This window comes from Centruroides vittatus, unplaced genomic scaffold (genome assembly GCF_030686945.1).
Source record: "Centruroides vittatus isolate TY-2023 unplaced genomic scaffold, ASM3068694v2 contig_680, whole genome shotgun sequence".
Taxonomy (NCBI): domain Eukaryota; kingdom Metazoa; phylum Arthropoda; class Arachnida; order Scorpiones; family Buthidae; genus Centruroides; species Centruroides vittatus.
In genome coordinates this window covers 4,406,200-4,422,201 of record NW_027122427.1, presented here as the reverse complement: position 1 = coordinate 4,422,201, position 16,002 = coordinate 4,406,200, and the positions used below count along the sequence as shown (strand labels likewise).

The 16,002-nt window shown below is 32.5% G+C and overlaps 2 protein-coding genes across 5 annotated transcripts in view; one reads left to right on the top strand and one right to left on the bottom strand.

Annotated features, from left to right (window-relative positions):
- Positions 1 to 906: 906 nt before the first annotated feature.
- Positions 907 to 15,115, top strand: LOC136980218 (metabotropic glutamate receptor 2-like). Its single transcript, XM_067276307.1, has 6 exons — positions 907 to 1,022; positions 3,464 to 3,737; positions 10,192 to 10,317; positions 10,719 to 10,876; positions 11,662 to 11,865; positions 13,078 to 15,115. The coding sequence occupies exons 2-6, from the start codon at positions 3,485 to 3,487 to the stop codon at positions 14,917 to 14,919; spliced, it is 2,583 nt and encodes an 860-aa protein (XP_067132408.1). The 5' UTR covers positions 907 to 1,022; positions 3,464 to 3,484; the 3' UTR covers positions 14,920 to 15,115.
- A 244-nt stretch (positions 15,116 to 15,359) lies between these two features.
- LOC136980212 (serine-rich adhesin for platelets-like) overlaps positions 15,360 to 16,002 on the bottom strand; it is a 65,367-nt gene continuing 64,724 nt past the window's right edge. For all 4 annotated transcript variants that reach the window (XR_010881515.1, XM_067276289.1, XM_067276291.1 and 1 more), the window contains one exon: positions 15,360 to 15,911. Coding sequence is in view for 2 of the 4 variants with exons in the window: in XM_067276290.1 (XP_067132391.1) it covers positions 15,875 to 15,911 (37 nt within the window). In the remaining 2 variants the exon portion in view is untranslated. The remainder of the gene's footprint in view (positions 15,912 to 16,002) is intronic.

Here is a 16,002-nt window from a genome sequence, read left to right as displayed (position 1 = left end):
TACATCAATTAAGTCGTACGTCTATTGGCTATAAAAATTCGAAAACGATTTAAATTCTATAAAACAATTTCCGATGTTTTCTCTTTTTCGCTTTTAAATAAAACATTTTAAATTTAAAACAGAAATAATAATAATAATAATTAAATTTAGTTTGTTTATTCCCTTCTTTTCTTTAAAAAAAAAGAAAGAAAAGAAAGAAACTACTTTTAATATTGATTTAAAAAATTTTGTAAGAGAAATCGATGGGGCGCGGAGGGTGAAGAGCGGATGATAGATTAATATGCGAGACAGAATTCAACTTTGGGATTTATCTGTTGTAATCACTGGGAACGATCGATAGGAGATTAGCTTTAAATTTATTCTCAGTCAACCAAACTTAAATTTGTTACATCGGCGGCATTAAAACGAAGAAAATTAACTTCTGCTAAAAATATCTCGTTGGGCGCGACATTGATTTAAAAGTCGGGCCGATAAAAGTCGATATATTGTACATCATTCAACGAATGTCACTGATAAAACGTGCTATTGACACCGCGCAAGACATTCCAAGCCTTCTTAGGAACTGATAAAAAAGCAACGTTGATCCGATCGGCATCGAATTTCTCAATTGTGACAGCAGGTAAAGAAAGATTGATAACGCTTACGGACAAATTGCGCACCCCCTTCTCTAGCGATTTCTATCGCTCGAATTTCCTACACTCGCCGGGCGATAAACTTACAGAACAAAAAAAAAAAAAAAAAAAAAAAACAAGGCAAAACTCTCTCATTGACGGTGCCGAATTACAAAGGCCTTAAACGGGATAATTATTTATTTACGGTGTCCATTGAATTCGATCGCGAGTTTTCGGCAACCGTAATATCGCTTACGAGCGACAGAGGGCAGTTTAGATAACGGAAAGTGAGCCACGTGACGTCACTGCGTGCGTGTTGATAGCGGGCGAGCACATGGCCACTAAGTTAACGAATAAACAGAAAGCGCTCCTATCCACTCGTCACCGTTTAATCAGTCGATATAATATAAAGTAAGTAATCATTTTAGTGTCTCGCGAAATTATTTTAAACGCGACGAGACTCCGCCCCGTTCTAGTGTTTCTTTACTAAATCGCCTTTTCCCACGCTAAATTACGTGGATTTATCGTACGCACGGTGGGGATGGAAAATTCTGCCAGAAAATTAAATAAAGGACAAAGATGGGCGGTGCGACTACGAGTATTCATTGCTATTAACTTTCCGTGACAGTTGCCTTTCCTAATTAATAAACAAATTAATCTCCTACAACAGGACTGGACAATATTATTCTGCGTATTAATTGTTTTTAAGTAGAGAAAATTGGGGATTTACCAAATTCGAATTGATTTTTATAACATTTGCAACTCGGTAGAAGTGGGCAAATTCAGTTTGGTGGCAAACTATTCATCGGGGGTATCCCAATCCGCTTTATCAAGTTCGATATCCGCTTGGTTGGTGACACGTAAAATATCTGTCATCCACAACAAACTCCACATGCTATATAGTCAGTTGTGTGAGAGGAGGTCAAAGCATATTCTAAAATGGCAGGATATGTATAAAGTCGCGTAATCAATAATAAATTGCCCGCTATAAATCACGGAAACATTTTGTAAACTGGCCATGGATTCGGTGAAATCGTGGTAAGTCTCGTTTACTTTCATTTCCTGTATTTATTACATCCCTTTTTCCCTTATCGATACTAAGGACGAATGGGGAATTTTCTCTAAACTATTTTATTTAAACTATAAAAATGGCGGAAATCCGTGCTTCTGTCGAAGTAAATAATCTTCTGTAACGAATCTTTGTTAAGTAGTTTATACGAGATAAACGCGAATTAAATCTAATTATTTTGATTTATATTCGAGAAGTATAATTTAAATTCACTTTCTAGTTTGGTTAATGTTTCGTAACGTTAATCGCGATAATGTTACCGTGATTGGCAATTACTAACGAAGTGTAGCCGATAACAAGAGTCGGACGTTAACCTTAACAGTTCGGCCTTAAGTTTATTTATTTAGATATTAAATACGACAAATTGGCTTGTATTAGAAATAAAAATTGATTTATATTTAGGCACACCGTTGCCAATTTTAGTCGCACGACCTAACCTAGTCGAAAGTTTTTCTCGATATCGATCGCAGTTCTGATCTCTTTCTTTTCTCTGTCCGAAGAAGAAAAAAATACTGTGCTTTTCCTATTCAAATGCCCCGGAGTGACTCGTAACTCTGAAAATAAACTCTGTAACATTTAATTATTTTAATTAAACAAATTTCGGATTTACAACGCTTCGAAGTTCTCCGCTAAGTTTTACGTTGAACGTGGAAAATGGGCGTAGATCGTTGTAAATGTTAAAATTTCCAATTAGAATCCTTTAAATATATTTTAATTACGGGGATAAAAATATTTTTGTAGAATTCGAGTGAGAAAATTCGAATCCGTCTGAAAAAGAATGCGGAAAGGACACGGCCAAACTAAATTATCTTGTTTAATGTTATACGCTAGAGGCAGACTGGTTCTCGCTTGACTTTCCTTCTTCGCTCACTTCCAAAGACATTTTGACCCGATAGCGAAGTTTGTGTCATCTACTAAATATGCTGAACTCACTCTCCGCCTTCTTCCTTTTCTTCTACCGTTTGATATTGTGACGTCACTGTAGAATACGAGAATGTTTGCCTCCGGTGTTAACCTTTATTCGCGTAGATTAATAGCGTGACCTTATTAATTTAGAAAAATGAATTCCGTATTCGTTTAACCACAAAAACGCTTTTTTTTTCTATTTTAGTAAAGTTATTTATATTAGGTAACTTATATATAAGTTTTTATCACAGATACTGTGTAATAAATGATGTATATCTGGACAACTTACACTCGTATCTGGAAAAAAAAAAAGGCTTAAAATTTAAGGTTCCGAGACTTATTCGAATTTTGTAGAATTATTTAAAGTCATAAAGTGGATTTTATGACTGGCTTTTGTATTAAAATCCTATAGATGTCGATCGAAATGGCGTGACGCGACAAAAGTAGTAAAATCGCCAACACGACAGCATTAAAAGATCATTTTAATGCCAATCCTCGTCCTCCAGGACTATATACAATGCCATAATTTTAATTAAACGTATAATTTACTTCGTTCTGTATATTTTTTCCCCCTTTATCCATTTGAAGAAGTGTCTGTTCGAATCGCTACGGAGCGAAACGAGTCATGGAAGTTACCATAGAGGAAAGCGTGTAATATGTAATTTGATAAATGACTAATATAAAATTAACCCCCTTAGAAGCATCCTCGAGTTAAAACGGGGACATAACATCAATTCATTAATCGTTGTCGGGTAGGTATTAAACCGGAAGTACTCTCGAAGCGTGAATGAACGCTTCGATGTCCTTGACAATTCATTAATTAATTTATATTTCCTATTTTTATATCAAATTTATTCGTTCCGATTTTATTTGGTAGGAAAGAATCTTTTTAAGGAGAATGACGCTTCTGCCACTATTGTTGCTGATCGTTGAAATTAGCATCAGTAGGGGACAGGAGCTACCTCGCGATCCCAGCCCCATCATCTACCCGGGACAAGTCAACGTCGGTTTACTCACCTCCATCCATAATCCGACCCGCAATGGGACCAATTGCGGCCGCCTTAGGCAAGGTGCCGTCTTGCAGGCCATGGCGGCAGTTTGGGCAGCCCAACAGGTCAACTTCCGCAAAGAACCGCATGAATTAAACATAGGTAAGTAAAGATCGCCTTATAGTTTCGTATAATATAATACAAAAAAAAAAAAATTTCATTAACGCTTAAAATTTCACAAATATAATCCTAGAAACGTGTTACGAATATTAAATTATTTCATCCAACATTTTGTCGCCGCGCGATACCTACACGCATCGCGATTACACGTAAGCGATAAATCGCGAATCTGTAGCGATTAGCGCAAACTATGGATATTGTAACGTAACTCGCTGCTCTTTTTTTTACAATACCGAGCTTAAAGTAAGCCTTTAGACACATAAATCGCTATCAAGAATAATGTTCTCCTTAATTAAATCCCTACGTAATTGTTTAAATTACTACCATTCACATTAATATACTAAACATTAACGCTATAATGTAACGCCCAATATAAGTTAATATTCTCTTTAAGATAATGTAAATATACTTTATCATTACATAAATGATAACATTTACATAATTCATTAAACTAACTTTACTATTTTAATGTATTAAACTATATATGCATTTGAAATAATGGCGAATGGTAAGTAAGTTAATTGTAAAAAGCGCGTGTTTTTTTACCTTTAAATTACCGTTAGCAATTAAATATATTAACATGCAATTAAATTATTAATTATCCCGAACTTGCCAAGTATTTAAATCGATTTAAACGATGTAATGAAAGCGAATTCTAATATGGTAATAAAGGAATTTGCGCTTGTTTAGTTTATAAAGGGAGTGAAATTATTATCTCCCTTCCTAAGTTTGAATAAAATGGAAATTTTCTCTTACAAAGAGAAGATCCATCAAAACAATTACTCAGAAAATTGTGTGTGGGATCCTTTTTTTAATATGTTTTTTTCCTGTTTTATCAATTTTTCTGGCCACCTAATTTAATCAAATTATCTTAATGCATTCTACGAGCGATAGAAAAGTATAGAAGATTGATTTATTACAAAGCAATTAATAATTAATTATGTTTTATTATTTTAATTCGATAAATAATACAATTAGATACAATCGTAACTGTAATAACGGCGGCCATTTTTGTTTTCAAATACCTCAATAACCTCCAAACAAGGACAATTTTTCTTATGCTCCTGCCAGTGGTCGTTGTTCAAAGGTTGTGTATTATTTTAGGCTTACACAGATTTTTATTTAATAATTTAAAACAAAAATAATTAATTTTAGATGAATTATTTATAATATTTAACTCGTATAAAACTGAAAATTTAAACGTTTTCTTCTCTTAATAGATTCTACTTCCAGGTTTATTTCTTACTGGGTTTAATTTATATTCATGAGTTTGCATCTTAAATTTCCTTACTTTTATAATTATAATATTTATTGAAAAATAAAATTGAAATCTTTTATTTTGGATAGAAATTCGAACGAACGTATGAAAACTGTTATTAATTTCCCTCGAAAAATACAAATTCGGTTCGACAGACGGACGTTTTCTACCATCCATACAGACTTTCCCCTGCACTTTATTGATAATTACACCTCATTACATCCTATTCTTTATTAATAATAAGGTAAATAATTACAATATAAATAAGATAACCATCATCCGCATACACGTCTAGGCGACGTAACGGTGGAAATAAATGAATATCGGGTTAATTAAATTTAATCGTTTCTAAACCGCCTTTCTCGCAAAATAATTCATTTTAAAATACTTCTCGTACCGATATTTAAATTTATGGATGAAATTCCCGTATTTAAGAAGTCGTTTAAAACAATGGTATGAATGATTCTGGGTTTAGTAGCCTTTGAACTTGGTTAATTGTTTGGTAAACCGAATAAATTTTAACCATGAAACTCGGCTCACTAACATGATTTACTGACCTTACAGGTCATTTTCTGCTCTCATTCGTTCTTCGTGTCACAAAAATGCCAGCTTCTTTCTAGATATTCTCTCGGATGAATAGTTACGTTCGCAAGATTTAAACTACATTTTTCTTCTCTAAGAATTGATATCAACTGTATTTTTACTCGTTCAAACCTTAGCTTTAACCATCCCACACCATACCCAATTGACTAAACGGAGGAGATTATTTATAACTGTGGATGATAATTCGATGAAAGAACCTAATTTACAAGATTAAATATTGAATATATGCAAATAGAAGAAGAGTTTTTAAAATATAATCCCCGACTCATTTATTATTTAAGACAACAAATTAGTAGTAACAGAAGAGGGAATTTTCCTTTTTTCTTTTTGTGTGTGTGTGTGTGTGTGTTTTAAATCTTATTTTTCCGAAGGTTATGAAATACTAAATTGCCACTTATAAATTTTAATAAGTCAAGAATTTATATTTTACACGATATTATAATTTATTCAATTAAATTTAAGCAGAATAATGTTCAGAAAGTAAACATAAATAGTGTCTGGCTACATAAATTTATCTTTAACTGCGTTAATTATCGAATTGCTTTTATGGCTATCGTTCGTCTTCCTTTACAATTAAAGGAAGAAATTAATAATAAATCTCTCGGTTATGTTTTTAAAAATCAAATTTCAGAATATTTTAAAAATATATTCGAGTTTCCATAGAAAAACGTTTATTCGCTTAGCCTCCAGCGGATTAGATTTCTTTTGTTTTTCCTTTATGAGTATTGAATGAACTTGTTAATGATGTTGATGGTTTAAAATGTAAAATTTGTTTTTAATTATTTTTTTATTTTCGATTTAAATGAAATTATTTTTATATTTATTAAAGATGCGAGAGATAAAATTGCCATTGGATGGGATGGGAATTCTTTTTAAATGAGGTTTTCAGATCGTAAAATACCAAAATCCAATTAGCTACGTTTTTGTATTAAGCACGCTATGTTAATTTATGTTTTATTAGTTTCACATTAATAAATTTCTTTTTCATTATTTTTCGATACATAAATATTTCGTGTAATATTTTCTGTGTTTTTTTTATGTATTTTTAATCGTCGGAAAATTATTCTGTCAGCTTTTCTCGATTGTAAGAGATAAAATAACCGCCCATAAATGTAGTTAATAATTAGTAAATTTAAAAAAAAATGATCAGACGTTTTATTTATTCATTTTTATAAATATTTTTAATGAAAATAAACAGTCTTTCGTGGAGAAAAATTAAAGCAATAAATTAAAAACCGCTTCCAGTGTTGGAAAAATGTGTTTTAATTAACTAAAATGCGGTGTTTTTTGGGGAGGGGGGCTTTTAATGTTGGCTACGCTTATTTAAAACATACGAAAAAACATTTTAAATACTATATACTCTTATTACTTTTACTGAAAAGTTAATGATAGTGTGTTTACTAAGTGATGGAGACGATAGGGAATCGTGATTTAATCAAAAGTATAAATTAATTTCCGAAAAATATATCCCGTGTTAAATATATACTATCGTACTGTTAATTGAAACAATAAATTTATGTAATTTCTTATAAGTTCTTTAAACAGTAAAGTGTTCAGAGAAGGATTCTTTATACTAAGCTCTTTTGGAAAAAGTTAGAAAAGGAAAAGAGCTTGTGATAATTTAGCATAGGTATATCCTAACTCATTATTTATAACCAAAGAACATTTATCATAGATAAACAAGGTAGAGAGCGTGAATTATCTTCCCTCATCTCATTCCGGTAAGTGTTGGATTAATGAGAAATATCGCTCAACAGATGAAATACAATTGCTCTGGCATCCTTCCGGAAACACATTTCAATTTGTGCTTTCATCCAAATCATCTTCTTAATCAATTATACTTTATTATTCTTTAATATGAATTATTTATCTATTAAAATATATTTTATGTTTAATCAATATATTTTATGACAAGTTACGCTACAGAACTGAATAGATTCTTGAATGTTTCGAATTATTTTTAAAGGATTTCACATATTTTTCCTACTCGCATGCGAAAGTTTTCACTAAGAAATTCTTATTTTTCGTATAAATAATTACATTGTGTTTGTGTTTTCTATTGAAATCATTCCTACAAGTGTTAATTCAGTAAAGTTTAATATTAAAAATTTAATTTTTTATTATAAGGCTCTTAAAATAAATTGTATTTGCTTTCTATGAGAATTGTTATAAATAAATAAAAATTGTGAATTAAAAGTATTGTTATGTCTGCGAAACTTTTCCGCATCAGTAGTGCTTTTTGAAGTCCCCAGAGAAACAATTTCTTTGTTACACACAGATACTTCTAATAAATAAATAAATGACTCACTAAATTTTTTATCGTGTTGTCGTCTTCTACTTCGATATCGGTAATCTATTTGCTATAATATCCAATTTTACTTTCATCAATTTTGTTTAATGTTGCACCGGTTTAATTAGACAAAAACTGTAGAATTTTAACCAAAAAAATGTCTGCGAGTTGCGTAACTTTCCCGTCAATAATGTTAACATCGTGTGTAGCGCCATCTGTTAAGAAATTTTTATTTTAAAAACTCTTTATATTATTAATTATTATAAAATGGTAAAAAGCTTACTTTTGAAGGTAGAAACGAGTATAACAAAAAATAATATTGTAAATGTTAATAACGAGTAAAATCGTCATGAAGTCCGACCCCATACATGACCTCCTCTATCTTTCCATCCCCACGCTGTTTACCCACCAAAATTTAAAAGGGTCAATGCCCCTAACATCCAAACCTCCCTACAAAATTTCAGAAATTTTTGACAAAAAGCACAGGAGTTATTAAGCTTCAAAGTGGGCAAAGAAAGTCGTGTCCATACACACACTAACATCCACACATACAGAAAAAACCCCACTTTTTTTTATACATTTCTTGACGTTTCAACGTCCCGAATCCAAAAATAAAAATTTTGGCGGGGTCTTCTTTTACCCATCGCCATATTTATACACAACAACAAGGAAATCGTTAACAAATTCATACTTAAGTGATTAAAAATGTATTTTTCTTTATCTTAAGTTCTTTCTCTTGTTAATTTATGTAAATTGCAATTAATACTTCGAATTCTCCTGAATAATTAACAGTTTATCTAATTAGTAATTTCGTAAAAAATTTATTTCTATGGCCTACATATTCGTAAAAGAAAGTCTATTGATACGAAATTCAATTGGGCATTATTATTCTCCCTAACGAGAAATTGAAAAGTATATTGTATTTTATTCTCTCTTCTACTTTTTTTTTCTGTAATTTTCTACATTTCGACATTTTATATTTATTTCCATCTTCTTTTTATAGTCGATTCTGTGAAGGTAAAGTAGGAAAACTGTTGCTTTTATATGGGTACAATTCTGTCGAAAGTTACTTCCATTGGACATGTTAAGGAAGATATCAGAGAAGAGAAGAGAGACGTTTCTGCTCTTAAAATAGAAAAATTTACCTTAATAAAATTCTATTTTACTTCGGTGACGTTTCTACTTATGTATACTTACTGATCTCCACTATGTAAAATTTAAATCATTGTCCATTCTGAGTTACGATCCAATTTAATTGATTGTCACTCGTAAACGTTCATACACCATTGAAAACGTGATTAATATGAAAACTTTATTCTATTTTATCCACTCGAATGTATGAAAAAACAAAGTAAAACAGATAATATTTAAAGGCAAACATATTTTATCGAAAAAATAAAGAATTATATAAAAGAAATCTTCCATCGAAAATTCATTTCTTGCAGCTAGCTAGCAATTTTATAAATTATTTAATTTTTCTTCCAGATAGAACTTAGAAAATTGAAGAGAAATGAAACTTTCCTATTTATTTTTAACAGTTTTCATGCTTCAATGGATAGTAGAATATTTCAATTTTATGAAATATTTATTTATCTTTCATCTTAACCGCTCGAAATGTTAAAATTGCTATATATATATATATATATATATAAGAATATTCACTTTATATAATAATATAAATTGTTAGAAGTTCAAAGAGATTTCCTTAATTTATTTGACTTCATCCATCTACTTAACACGACGTCTCCCTGTCGCCATTCGTATAAGTGTACAGTGTTATTGATGAAGCAGTAAATAAACTCGAGTACTTACTTTCCACAAGAAAAATATTACTTTTGCTTAAGAAATTATTTAAAAATATATATAGCTTAATCAAGTTTAAATACAGAATATTATTCTATTAAGGTAAGCAATTATATATAATTAGAAAGGAACGTGATTATGCGATAGATAAGAGCGAAGAAATGAAAGAAAAATGTAAATTGCCGTTAATGTTATCGAATTGTTCCAGTTGTGATGGTTCTTTGATGAAACTTATGGCAGGTTGCTTATAATTATTCCAAGGCGAAGCGACTATCCGGCACTTAATAAGTCTCACCATGCCAACATCGAAATTCTCATTAAGTAAATAATAATTTTACATTGATTCTTGTAAAGTAAGATTAATGGAGGGAAGTACACATCATTTGATCAAAGCCTGTTACGTAGTAGACGAGAGGTGGAATAATTCGCCGAGACTTTTCAATTGAAACTTTATTTATTTATTTATTTATTTTTTATTGCAGGTATCTACATTTACGACACCTGTGGCCTAGAAAACATCGCAATGCGACAGCTCTATCGCCTCGTAACTCATGTTGGACACGTTCAGCCTGCTTCTTGCGTCGATAAAAGAATACCTCCAATATTCGGTAGAAAAATATCATTTTTCAGAGTTATTTAGCCGTAAACATAATCCGAAAATGTTGCTTTCTTCTTACTTTTATTCACCAAAGTTTACTTTTGTTTTATATATATATATATTTTAAAAAAATTTTATTTTAATATAAAGTGGAAAATTTAAAACTTTAAAAAAAAAATCTTCCTCTTATATTTCGGATTATAAAGTAATATAAACAACGTAAAAAAAAGGATCGAACTGTTTCGTTTCGTTAAAAAAAATCTTGTTAGTCGACTGAAGAAAAAAATCCCTTGTTTTTAGAGGATTTTCGCAGGATTCTTTACTCTCGAACAACTGTAAAATTGGATATTTTGAAAGATTTACTATTGAAATTCTTTATTATTATTATTATTATTATTTTCAACTTTTCAGCTGTAATTCTACAAGACGTTAGCAGTCTTTCACTTCCGATTAAAACTTTGGAATCGTTCGCCATTCCTATGATTTTGACATCCGGAAAAACCGTTCAGAATCTTTCGGATTCTTCTCATCTATTAAGCACCGCACCGTCTTCTTCTTCGTTAGCAAGGGTAAGTAATAAAAAATTTATATATATATATAAAAAAAAATACCGAATTTTTTCAGGAAAAATTACAATTTTCTGATGGGTACCATCGACTCATTTACGGCAAAATACATTTACGAGTTTAATGAAATGCGAATTTAAATACCCAATTTTTGGGGTATTTTACGTGGCATACGTCATTTACAGTTAATAAATCGTAAGAGTAGATCGTCGTGTAACATTATCTTCTACTATGAATTCTTTTTAGACTCATTTCGAGCGAACCAAACCAATGCTATGCTATGTCGAGCATCCGTAGACTCCACACAACGTATTCTGGCAGTCTATCATGCGAGGAATGATTGTAGTAAGCAATTTCTTTTTTTTTTTTTTTTTCTTCGGAAGCATGGAAAAACTGGAACTACATCATCTAGGATTAGAAACGTAGTAAAGTAGACGTATCTTTTGAAGTTTTTCTATTTTTCTTTCTTCTTCGGCACGCGTCACAATCTCAAATGGAGTTTTGTGTCTCGGAATTTATTGGTGACCGACGATGCTTTACGACTCGACTTATCGCTCCATTTCGATATTCTACGCACGAAACAAGAAGAAATGCCGTAAAATTCAGACGATTTTCTATGTTATCGGTAAATTCTACAGTCGAATCTACGAAATTATACTGGCGCCCGACTGATATATATCATACGTATCTTTATTACTAGAATTAATTTGAAATTTTTATTCGTATATTATTAAGATTAAAAGGAAATTAACTCGGTTTCATCTAAAACGGAAATTTCTTTGTTTCAGGCAATAGTAACGACGTTAATTCGTTTTGAATTATGGGACGTGGCCGTTATTGTCGCGGACGAGCAACAACGTCAATTGGGAAATGCCTTTTGGGAAGAAGCAGAACTGGCTGGAATCCGTGTAATTACTGTAGAATTACCGGCGACGACGGAAAACGAAGTCCCAATTACCGAGTCCATGCTCGATATACTGGATACATATAAGGTATACGCATTTTTTTTTCTTTTTTACTATTCATTAAATAATTTCATAGTCTATTAATGTGCCCCTCTCCAATTATATCTTAACAATCCTCGATAGTATTCTATTAAGAGAGGCGAAGAAAGTTTTATGCGTATTGTAATTAGTGATAATATAAAATTAGAGCTGGTAATGCCGTAACGCATTCATAAAATATGTAATCCGATCGGCCAAAAAACGCATAAAAGTATTCATGGTTGTGGCGGACATTAGTGAATTTCTATTAGGTAATGTGGATCGTGTTATTTCTGTAACGATTTCGGCCATTAAACATACAGTACCATGACAACGTCGTCGTTGGAAGCGAATGAAGCTAATTTCACTAATGGTGTTCAGTCGAGCCATCGTCACAAACCATCATACTGTTAACTGATGTTTTTACTCTTAATGATATCAATTGTATTAAGAATATTGTACATTTGATCTTGTTTACCCTTTAAAACTGTATTGAAACTCGTAGATGCCACTCGTAGATGCCACTCGAAGGACCGATAAATATCTTTTTCCTAAAGATCCCATTGAAAGTCAAAGTTTCGGTTCGTAAAGTAGCTAGTATTTTACTCTGATTGTGTCTATTTAAGGCTTTGTTTCAAAGAAAAATTAGTTTTTTTTTATTTATTTTATTTAGAAACGATTGCGTGATTAGATTAGAAATGAATAATTAACTAGTTTTGAAGAGAAAATTAAAGACAGGATTTAATCTTTCATTAATCTGACTTCAAAGATCTTGTATGTTTTTACTTTTAAATTATTTATAAAGTAATTAAAATATTTTTTTAAAAATTAGTGTATTTCTTCCAGAAGATTATTTTCATTCGAGTAATTCTCTCTTAAAAATATATTTTGGTCTCTTGTATTTCTTTTATATTTTTGGTGAAAAGCTGTTCTATTGATGTCACGAGTATACACTAAAGTATTCGTGACACGCATCCTTCACGCCACTTGATTAGCCTCAACAACGTATTTGACTAACAACTTTTAAAAGTCTAATAAAGTTTATTATTATAAATTTAAAAAAAAATAAAAATAATTAGAATTTTTGAATAAATTAGATATTTGGAACCGTTAAAGTCAATACAATTGCATGGCCTTTATTCATACAGATCAAATGCTAAAACATTGAGATAATCGAATTTTAAATGTAAATTGCTTATGCCTGCATTTTTATGATTTCAGGCATCGCCGAAAGGAGTGGTGGCTTTGCTTTCCCCTCAGCAGGCCATCAAACTTCTAAAAAATTTCGATCCCGAGGATGCCGAGTCTCTATACTGGCTTATCGTAACACCCATTGATATATCAACAGAACTCAAAGCAACTTTGAATCCCGTTCAACTTAATCTCTTATCCAAAGTTATCATGCTGTCACCTAATTCTATTTATATTAAAGAATATCATAGCTATTTTCGCCAGTTGCTGACAGAAGAAGAATCTTTGGATCACCCTTTAGTGGCCGAATTAGTTAAAAAGTCTAACTTGTCTTTACACAAGGATCCGTTGGATTTAAAGAAACACATACACGTAGAAGAAATCCGCAATTCTTCTTTAGAAAGAGACGTTTCCAACACGGTCAAAGCTATTTGGTCTTTGGCAGCAGCCATGAAAAACGTTCAAAACAGAATTTGCAGACGAGGCACGGATTGTTTACTTTATTTAAGAAAATCTTTAAGTTCTTATATAAATAGAGCCATTAGAAATGTCGGATACACGCTACACGGCACGGGAGCTTCGACACTGGACGGTAACAAACTGCATTTTAGCAAAGATGGCTTCTTATCAACCACTAGATACGTATTGAGGATTGTAAATAGCGGAGAATCTCAAGAGATCGGATGGTATAGCGATGATTCGGGTCTGGTTATCGATCCGAACGTATTAGGTGCAATCAAGAAATTCGATCAGACCGATCTGTATCGGAACCATTTATCTCAGTCGAGCCTGAGATCGGTTTCGTTAACGAGTCATCACGAGCCAAAAATGAATCATCCGAGAGCAAACGTGGTACCCGAAGAGAGTAAAAGTCCTCCAGTTATAATTAGTGAAGAGCCTAAGGAAGAAATTATCGACGTGCGCGACATAAAAGAATCGAATTTGGCATCTTGGATAGGGCGCCCCTGGGCTCTAACCATCTTGGGATTGTCAGCAGTCGGCGTGTTGTTTGCCTTATACGTTTTAGTTTTTCTTCTAGTGAAAATGTGTGAAGGAACGTTAAAAAAGAGTAATTTATTACTCGGAATTTTGCAAATTTTATCTGTATTGAGTTTATACGGGGCGGCAACTTTATTGCTTTTTAAGCCGTCTTCATTTATATGCGGATTGCAAAGATTGGTACCGAACGTGGCCTATTCTTACTGTTTCGGCGTTTTATTGCTCAAATCTATGCATTTACGATCACAAAAGACTATAGGATTAGGCGGAAGCGTCAGCAATTTGAATCAAGTTCTTACGTTATTGTTTATAGTGGGTTTACAGTTGGCTTTGGAAGTACAATGGTGGATATTACGACCGCCGTTCATCGCGGTTGCCGAAGACGAAGTACGATGTGTTATGTCCAGAGGTGATATTCTTTTATCTCAGGTGTACATCGTTGTTTTACTATTACTGGTAGTGTTAACAACCTTATCCGTGCATAACGTGCCCTACAACTACACGGAAGGCAAGAGTCTGATAGCCACGTCCGTTATTTGTTTAGCAGTTTTTATCGGTTGGGCGGTAGCGTGTTGGATGCTAACAAATACCGGAGATAGACACATTGCCGCTAGTTTAGCCCCCATTGCTACGGCGGCTGCGGTCCTCATTGGTATTTTCTGTCCACAATTATACGCCATTCACAAATATGGCGTCTTTCCGCATAAAAAACTCTCGTATACCGATTCGCTGTCGACGGTGTTTTCCGTGTTTAAAGAAGTGGATCAAGCAACCGGAAGGGGTAAGAAAGGAGCTAAGACTCTAGAAACTAGAACTGCCCAAGGGAAAAGAAATCCTGCTTTTTACGACGATTTCGCTTCAGCTTATCCTTGAAAAAAAGCGACTCTTTTGAATATTAACGAAAACATCGATGACGTCGATATCGGGTCAGCTTAGGTCATCTAAGGATGTAGCGACTACCATCGGGATTTTATGCAGCATAGCGGAACAGGGATAGAAAATCGATAACTTTGATACCTGTACATCGGATTTCCGCTTGTTGTATTTGACACATCATTAATTTATTGGTTTGATATAATGTATTTTCTGTAACATATTAAAAACTGTTTAAGATTATTATGTTTTGTACTCCTTTCCAACGATATTTTAATAGGAAAGAATGAATTATTTATGTTCTCTGTCTACTTTTATATTCCGCACAATAAAACAGGTGTGCAACAATAACGAAGCTTACATTTCGGATGAAAGGGCGATTGTGTCTCTTCTTTCACACACGTCACGAAAGAGAAGAATTTGAACGAAACAAACAAAAGTAATTTGAATTAATAAATTTATTTGTGTCAAAACCGACAGAATGAATCGTTTTTAGAGAAACAACAGGTTATATGTAATTTCGTGGGTCCGTCAAAACTTAGCCAACAATGGCATTCAGCAATATGAACATGTAACGCAATAAAGTAAAATCCCCGGAATTCGGGAATAATTACTAAACAAAGTACTTCACTTAACCGCTATAATGTGAGGAAGAGACAACATCAAAGTGAGAATGTCACGTAGTGCAAAACATTTGAATTATTAATAAGTCTTGGACGACACACCGTAAACAGAACGTAATCTTTTGACCCGCGAGGTATCAACAAATCGCCCTCGAAATGGTCAGGTAACAGGAGATATGTTTGACAATCGTAGCACCTTGATCGTTTCTTTCTAAAACAACGGGAATGATTGGATAAACTGCAACAATTCACCAACTAGTTGTAAACTATTGATCTTTAACGTAACGTAGAGCCGCTATATGATATAACAAATCAGCAAATCACAGCCATCTTCAACCGCCTCTCACCACATCCAATATCTTCTGATCACTGAAATGCCAGCAGAAAAATTAATTCGTTTATAAACAAGAAATTTCATTAATAATTATCTTAACTTTATACTTATATAATCATAAAGTGG

Bases quoted from the DNA above. Each gene is read 5' to 3' on its own strand.
- LOC136980218 (XM_067276307.1), top strand. From the start codon at position 3,485: ATGACGCTTCTGCCACTATTGTTGCTGATCGTTGAAATTAGCATCAGT. The intron at 10,877-11,661 runs GTAAGTAATAAA...TCTTTGTTTCAG, and splicing joins CTTCTTCTTCGTTAGCAAGG to GCAATAGTAACGACGTTAAT. The intron at 11,866-13,077 runs GTATACGCATTT...TTATGATTTCAG, and splicing joins ATATACTGGATACATATAAG to GCATCGCCGAAAGGAGTGGT.